General features: G+C 31.1%; 1 protein-coding gene and 1 long non-coding RNA gene across 2 annotated transcripts; one reads left to right on the forward strand and one right to left on the reverse strand.

The window, feature by feature from the left end:
- Positions 1-75: 75 nt before the first annotated feature.
- LOC119834519 lies at positions 76-292 on the reverse strand. The gene is made up of 2 exons (XR_005288003.1): positions 230-292; positions 76-148 (listed from the first exon to the last, which is right to left on the reverse strand). It is a non-coding gene; the product is annotated as an uncharacterized LOC119834519 (long non-coding RNA).
- An 897-nt stretch (positions 293-1,189) lies between these two features.
- Positions 1,190-5,831, forward strand: LOC119834423 (menin). The gene is made up of 5 exons (XM_038358781.1): positions 1,190-1,873; positions 1,958-2,183; positions 2,323-2,626; positions 2,865-3,014; positions 3,512-5,831. The coding sequence occupies exons 1-5, from the start codon at positions 1,316-1,318 to the stop codon at positions 3,990-3,992; spliced, it is 1,719 nt and encodes a 572-aa protein (XP_038214709.1). The 5' UTR covers positions 1,190-1,315; the 3' UTR covers positions 3,993-5,831.
- Positions 5,832-8,676: the final 2,845 nt, after the last annotated feature.

Raw genomic sequence — 8,676 nt, forward strand, 5'->3', positions numbered from 1 at the left:
AAAAAAAATTGTTTCAATAAGAAAGCACTCACAATTATAAGACTTTTAACTTTCAATTTCATGTAATTGTATTTCTTTCTATATCGCTTATTCGGACTTTCATCTTGAACAAAATTCATTGCCTCTTCCTGGTACCTAAAAAATAGACCTACACGCAACTAAATGCTTGTTATTCACATTCGTAAATCGAGAACGTTTATATGGTTCGAGTACTGCTTGTTATACTTACTCTAGGTTTTTAATATAAAGGTTAAAACGTGACATTTAAATTTTAATTAGCCACAAATTAATCTTTCTAAATAATTCAAAATAATAAAACAATTTTGATTTGGAATGTTGGCACTATGTAAAATATACATCACAGATAAAAAACTAGTTACAGATAACTATATTATAATATGCAGAGAAATCAGAAATTCATGTACAAGTACATTATTTACTCTGTGCTCATGGATATAGTAATATAGATGGAACTTAGAACTAAAACGCTTATTATAAATTTAAATTTAGATGTAATTTAAAACTTAGAGCCTTCTGTAAGATAAGTTTGGCACGCGTTAATTTCGGAGTAGTTAAATAGATGTTATTATATATATATAAACCTTTGTCTTGAATCACTCTATCTATTAAAAAAAAACCTCATCAAAATCCGTTGCGTAGTTTTAAAGATTTAAGCATGCATAGGGACATAAGTACAGAGAAAGAACTTTGTTTTATACTATGTAGTGATGAGTACTTAAAACAGTGAAGTTTTAAGTGACTAAATGCGAACACACCATCATAGAGGGGTTTCTAATTAGACTTCTAAACTAAATAACTCATTCAGTCAAAAACCTTAATGATTTCTGGATTTAGGACGCTACATGCAAATGCGATGCGATTACACTTACTAAAATTCAGTGACGACTAAATTTAGTATAATGTCATAAGTGTGGTTATTAGAAATTTCGGCTGCATAGGTATCACATACATATATATACTAAACATTATAAATACATGTATACAGCGCTCTCTTATTCGCATTGAAATTCGCGTATTCGCGTTAAGAACAGTTTTTCGGACGAACATGAACTTACTGCACGTATGTGTGGTTCGTGGCGACATTCGTATAAGAATGCTTTCTTTAGTTAGGAGAACACGAATGTGTAAATGTACTATATTAAAATATTGTGATAATCTGTGGTACCCCACCTCCTCCCCACCTGGCTGAACCGGTCACCGGCATTTTGACTGCGGTTATTTATTGTTGTTGTTTAATTGCATGCTTGTTTTATATGATTCAATATAAACTCGATTAACATGTAAAATTCTAGCCATGAGTGGACTCCTTGAATATAGATCTTTTTTCCCCATTGATAGTATTCAAAAGGTGTGTGAATTATTCGAAGAGCAACTGCGTAGCGATAAAGAACCTGATTTGGCTTTGTTTTCGATCATAGTAGGAGCTGTTGAAAACAATTTAACCAATATAAAAGCTAATGATAAAGATGTAACACTCGCGAATAACAAGTTTGTTAAAATTAAATTCCCGTCGGTAACCTGGGAAGAAGTGAAATCTCTCTATGATCGCTTCGTTACGTTAATGAAAAGTGGGGTTGACGCTAAACTAGTAGCCGGTGAATATTCAAGTAGAGATCTTGTGAAAAGAGTTGCTGATGTCGTGTGGAATTCCCTTACCCGCAGTTACTACAAAGATAGAGCGCACCTTCAGTCTATATACAGTTTTTTAACAGGAAATAAGTTGGATTGCTTTGGTGTGGCATTTGCCGTTACTGCCGCCTGTCAGGTGCTAGGTAAAAATGATGTTCATCTGGCACTATCTGAAGACCATGCTTGGGTGGTATTTGGAAAAGATGGAAAAGAAACTGCAGAGGTAGTTTATGATATAAACAAATTAAATACTATTTGTCTATTAATATAAGAAAAATACTATAAGCTTGGTTAATATGTATCACAGGTAACATGGCATGGCAAAGGTAATGAGGATAAAAGGGGAAGATCTGTGGGAGATGGAGTCTTAGCCCATTCATGGCTCTATGTAGCTGGTAAACCTGTTATTTGCACTCGTGTCATGGAATTGGCAGCCTTAGTATCATCAATTAATCCAACATTAACCCCAACAATCGATGTCCATGAGGTTGCATTAATGCAACACAAGCTTCTTTGGTTGTTATATGAGAAAGGTACATTTTTCTAATGTAGCTACATAGCTACAAAAATGTACACCCACATGGGTGTACATTTTGGTATTAAGACAATATTATACAATGTTTATATTAACAGCAAGTGTAAACTGTAAATTATTTCTTAAATTAATTGTAGGTCACTTACATACATATCCAATGGCATTAGGTAATCTTGGAGATTTGGAGGAATATATGAAATTGTCTAATTGCTCAGAGGAAATGAAAAATTCTACAATAAATGATGAGAGTGCAAATACCAAAAGCAATACTCCAAGACCAGATTCAGCTGCATTGTATTTACAAGCGATAAGGTCATCCCGGCATCACTATGATGACAGACATGTGTATCCATATACATTTCAAGGAGGCTACTATCACCGTCATAAGATGTACAAAGAAGCATTTCATGCTTGGGCATGCGCTGGGGATGTTATTCGACAGTATGTTATCCTTATAATTAGTTATATTTAATAGAAATTATGATAATAAAAACCTGTCTAGTAGATGCATATTAATGACCTTCTTTTTCTAGATTAGTTTGGAAAGAATAGCATTACATTGATGAACAAGAAATCATTAATAATTAATAATAATTATTGATAAATTTCATGTACCTTTTCGTCTAATTACACAAGATTTAGAGTTGACAATTTGTTAATATTTTTTCTATCACTTCAGTTATAATTATTCAAGAGACGATGAAGAAATTTACAAGGAATTTTCTGAAATAGCAAATGAACTCATTCCTCAACTAATGAAGGCTGAAAGTTCAGGACACTCTGCAAGATCCATCTTGAAAGATCCAGAATGTTTTGCATCTTTATTAAGGTAAAAATGTTATTAAAATAATACACAAGCTAGAAACTTTGCTGTAGTTATGGTTTTGTGCATTTTACTTTATGATACGACATCTATTCTTAAACCCACCTGTATCCGTTTCCTTACCCTTCCCAGTCCTGAATTTCCTTTGTCAATTGTTTCTCTCTGTCTCATACCATTTAAAATAGTCAATCCATTATTAGAAGTGTAAGTTCTGCAAACAACATCACACATCTATAATTGTTCACGGGTGCTCTGGCATTCAAGAATCAGGAAACCCAGAAGGGCTCTACGAACCTTTCCCAAAGTCTTAAAAAAAAATCTATCCAATAGTTTAGGTGTTAGCATAAAAGAATGAATTACTCTCCTATTTACTTTATGTAGATAAAGTAAATAAAGTGAAGATAAAGTTTTTTCATTACTAGTACAGGTTAGTAATTTAAATCTTTTTGCTATCATTTAACAATTGAATTGACAATTGTGTTAACAAATGTTCGAAATTTCAGATTTTATGATGGCATTTGTAAATGGGAAGAAGGAAGCCAAACTCCTATTTTACATATTGGCTGGGCTAAGCCTCTCGTCAGTACAATTTCAAAATTTGATGCAGAGGTAAGAGCTCAAGTAAATATTGTTTGCAATACAGAAAATAACCATATTGGTGATGATATAAAGAAAAACGAAGAAGGTGAAAATAAAGATTCCACAGCCAGCAATGATAGCTGGAATAATGCTTCTGAAAACATTGAAATGACTGTTAGAGAGCAACTTACAGCAGCTGTAAATAGTCGGCCACGCGTGACTTTATATAGCCATAAAATGGCTGCGCTTAAACCTTTATTGTTAGCAGAGAGATTAAATACACATGCGCTGCAGCTGCAACTAACTGCTCAAAGCCAGTTACAGAGGCCTCAAACACAAAGACGTGATGATGACGAAAATTCGGGATCAGTATCGCGCGCAAAACGAGCTCGCCGTGAACGCTGATTTCTCTATGGATTGCAATTGTGATTGAATAAGATGTGCAACTATTTTACGCTTACTGATAATTATTTTGTACTATTCTTATAATGCATATTTCTTTATAAGCTTAGTGGGATGTAACCTTTAGGGATGTTTTGTGATGACACTTATTGTGTCAGATTGCCATAGAATAGGCCTTAGGGTAAACTAATCACAATGATGAAGCTTTATTTTTCTTTATTTAGGCATTTATGCCAGTATTTGCTGACAAATACTCTATTAAAGAGTGAGTTGAACTTATGATAATGTACAAAGTACAAACAGTATTTTACTATTTACATTGTTATAAAGTTATTATCTCGTGAGTTTTCCATTAAATGTTATTTTAATAAGATTTTAAAATTACAATTATATAAAGAGTTTAACTCTGTATTCTTGATGTTAATTATTTTTTTTAAACTGTCTTGCAATACATATTGGTATTTTGTAAAATTAACTCTACTTAGTAGATGTTTAGTAGTTTAATGTGAGTCTAAAATATTAAAAATCTTATTTTTGGTCATGTTATTTTGAAAAAGGAATTGTAGTTATAGTAGTTATAGAGAACAGACTTACATTCTCGTTGTTCATTTGCATATTACATTATACATTAGCTATTTTGTTCTATAAAAAGGAACTAATTATAAGAAGTCATTCTCAGTGTTAAGCTTAATTCTATATAATCAATTTAATTAACAAGTACATATTCATATTTCTTATCACCACTTGTCTAGTCTATATCAGTGTGAAGGATCAAGGTACATACATTTTTAAATGATCATAAAAAAATATTTCTATAAATTATTAAAAAAAATTAATAATTTATAGATTTAATAAATCACTATAAAGTAATAAGTCATTATAATTTGTCATACGACATTTATAATTGAGATAATATTCTGTTGCAATAAAAATAGTTATTTGTTAAAATTAAATGTGTACTTTACCTAAAAAATTAATAATAAGCATTTAATCTTTTCAACGGCGTAACGAGAAAATACACATTCGTAGAATCAGAATATGTGTGTATACATTAGATAAATAACTCGAAAGACATTAATTCCTCGTACCTCATAGGTTACAGATGTAGTAATGTATCACTATACAGAACTTTACCCACCGTTAAAACATCGTATATTAAAAATATTTTTTTTAATCCGTCCTTTTTTAATTTTGACTCGTACTTTGTTAACTATAATTTTGTAATAATGTAGAAGCATAGACAACATCGTACAATATACAACTAGACTTACAATCATGCCCAAAAGCTGTCCAAAGCAAAGTTCTGCCTACGCGTCTCGTATCTTACGAACATTAAGATAAACTTTGAATGTTACTGTCACGAGGTGTTAATTTCAATAAATGTTTTATACAATGTCGCTCAAACATTTTATAAAATATACATGATTTTGAGTCTGGATCTGAGTGAATGATTTTTTAAATACATTCAATGAAATGCAATGTGTTAATCATATTTGAAAATATATTATACCAATAATTTATTAAGTAGTTTTAAGTATAAGTGATTTTTTTTAATAACAAAGAAGTTATATGCGCAGAATGTTATTTAAAGAAGGCGCAGTTTGAGTTATTGATCTTATTACACTTCTAAAAGATGACTGAATTTAGTCACCACTGAATTTTAGGATTGAAACATGCATTGAGGTGTATTCGAATTATTTAAATACTTGACTTTTTTAAATAGCCATATTTTCCAGGGATAATTCTTTTCAGAAAGGTTGGTGATTTTATGGATTGCCGACTTTTTGGGAAAGGATTAAGAAAGAAGATTTGGCGAGAGGAATAAAGGAAAGGACTGGGAAGGGAAGGAAAAGAATATGGGCCTCCGGCTCCCCCACTCACCGAACGAAACACAGCAGAATGCTATTTCACACCGGTCTTCTGTGGGTGTGTGGTACTTCCCCGGTGCGAGCTGGCACAATTCGTGTCGAAGCGTGGTCGACTACCACACTGAAAATTGTGATAATAAAGAATTAAATATTGAATCTCAATACGGGTTTTTTACGTACTACAGTATTTTGTTTTTGAATAAACGATGTCCTAAGATTTCACATGTAAAAAAATTACGGAAGGATTCGATTTCGAATCCATCCGTAATCATTTTTGAATCCGTTGGTTTTAATCACATTAATAATGTCTATTATCTGATTTCATACTTAAAATTAGTATAATGTGATCATAAGCATCTTATTTCCAAATATGCTTCTAATTTTAGAAACTAAACTTAGTCAAGTGTAATAAGCTCATATGTTCTGGATAAACGTAAAAAGTTTTAAGTTTTATATATATGTAAAAATTAATACATTCAAACACATAATTAGTGCTGTAATCAATTTATAAACATATTGCAGTATTATGATCCTATGAGAAATATGCGTAAAAATATATGAACTTCAAACATGTTGCATGTCATCTCATTTTTATTAGTGCGCTTTTTCGCTGCTCTTTAAGAGAAACCATGACGAACAATTTTAACTAACTGCTACTACATCATATGCGATGTTCCTTACTAAAAAACACTGTTTGTCAAACCTTGGCTTCTGTTTATACTGTCTATGTTTTTTTCTATGACTGGATAAACATGTTGTAAAATTCATGAAGATATAATGATACAAAGTAGAAGTAGTGACAATAAGTTAAATTGTAAATATAAAGACTGGCGTTTAATAGCTGTAAAAAAATTCTGTCTACAATTAATATTTATCAGAATTTTTCCATTCATTGATCAATATAATACGTAGTGTAATTTTATAAATATGTTACTGGCTAATTTTTATAGGAATTAAAATTTGTGTAAATTTAAAAGCTTAAAATTTTCAGTGAGTGAAAAAAAAAGAAAATCATGCTAAGCAGGATAGATGTTCTTCCGGCACCTGTGATACAAAAAAAAATCTATAATGCCTACCAAACATTTTCTTTCCCGCTATGCGTTGTAAGTATTGTCATCAAAATCTGAAGAAAAAAACAGCTTAGAATCTGTTTTTTTCTTCATATTTTGAGCGTAACACAAAATGTTACAACTAATGAAATACTATACTTAAATGACCACAGACCATTAAAAATTATTTCTTTATTGGTTTGTACTCATGAAAATATATTTATCTAGAATAAATAAATAATTGTTTTCTTAGGTACAGGTGTATTTATTTAGATATAGTTGCCAAAACGTTTGTTTTTTTTTTTCAAACATCAATAGCACCTATGCTGTGCGTTCTTACCTTATATTGCATCGTTTCAGCGCCATAAGCCATTTTGTGACTTCGTAGATGTTAATTCAGACGGATAAATAATCTAGGTTTAAGTAATATTTTCATTTAAATATAATGTAAGAATCGATCAAAATAAAATAAGCCTTTATTAAAGATCAAAAAAGGTTTTTATGAATAGTATTTTTCAAAAACATAAGACGCGAAATTAAAGACATCTTATAGACGTTCCTATTCTCATTTGGATCGCATAGTTTAATGCACTATAAGTATAAATATACATTCCTCTTTCGTTTTAAATATTTATATCTTTCCTCTTCAGTATTCAGAATTCTATTCTTAATTCTTGAGCATGATGGGTACATTGCTGGTAACCGAAAAATTAAAATATAATATAACAATGCATATAGATACCTACCCTACATAATATATATGATAGCTCATGATAAATTAATAATGTTTTAAATTATGTTAAATCTTATAATTGTTCGGTAGTGCTGTTAATGCCTTTTATAAATTTTGGACTATGTATTCATTTATTGATTATGTTAATGTATAATACGCATTTAAAATAAAGATGATTACATAATTACCCTTGCTTTTTATTTTCTTCAAAAATGACATTGTTTGTAGCGCCTACTTTAGGCGTTATAGACCTATACTAACCTAACCAGTCATATAAAATCAATTATCAGTTTCGGTTCGCAAGAAGTGCTAAGATAGATTGTCTTTGTAAAATTTAAAATATTATTTATCAAAATATAGGTTAAGGTCATTTTCATTTTAAAAACCTACGAAGGGGTAGTAAATTTATATAGATGAATAGATAAGTCTTCGAAAATTGTTAACGATTTTGTAATGTTGCACAATTTATACGCATTTTTTAATTTTGCAATTATTGAATGAGTCTTAGGCCAGACGCGTAATATATTTGTTTCTATTCGGATGTGTTTGTAGTTATACAAAAAAATATACGAGATTTCTACTTACCTCCAATCAGGGGATGATAGACATACATGAGGGGCGATGAGACGGTTGTCGCGGACGAATTCTAACAAGCATCCGTGACCCCTTCACTTATGTGGCTCGACGGAACACAGTGGGGTTTTAGTCGACAGGAATCCGACATAACGCACGACCTCTTCCCCGGAGGCCGTGGGTATCTATGCAAGATTTCCCCACTGAAAAAAAAACAAAGCGTTGTGAGACAAATTCCGTAGGGTTATTTCATTGTAGTTTCAAACCTTAAAATAAAAATAATTGTATTTAGAAGTAAACTTTCAATTTCTATATAAATAATCAATGACAATAATCATAAATAAACAACTGTAACTAAAGAAAGAAAAAAAAAAATTTGAAGGATTCTTGATTAATATTTTTCATTTAAGTGCAAGGGCGTCGCCAGCCGATCGCCCGGGTGGGAGGCATGTAGACTTTACCTA

The sequence above is a fragment of the Zerene cesonia genome, chromosome 19, assembly GCF_012273895.1.
Source record: "Zerene cesonia ecotype Mississippi chromosome 19, Zerene_cesonia_1.1, whole genome shotgun sequence".
Lineage (NCBI taxonomy): Eukaryota > Metazoa > Arthropoda > Insecta > Lepidoptera > Pieridae > Zerene > Zerene cesonia.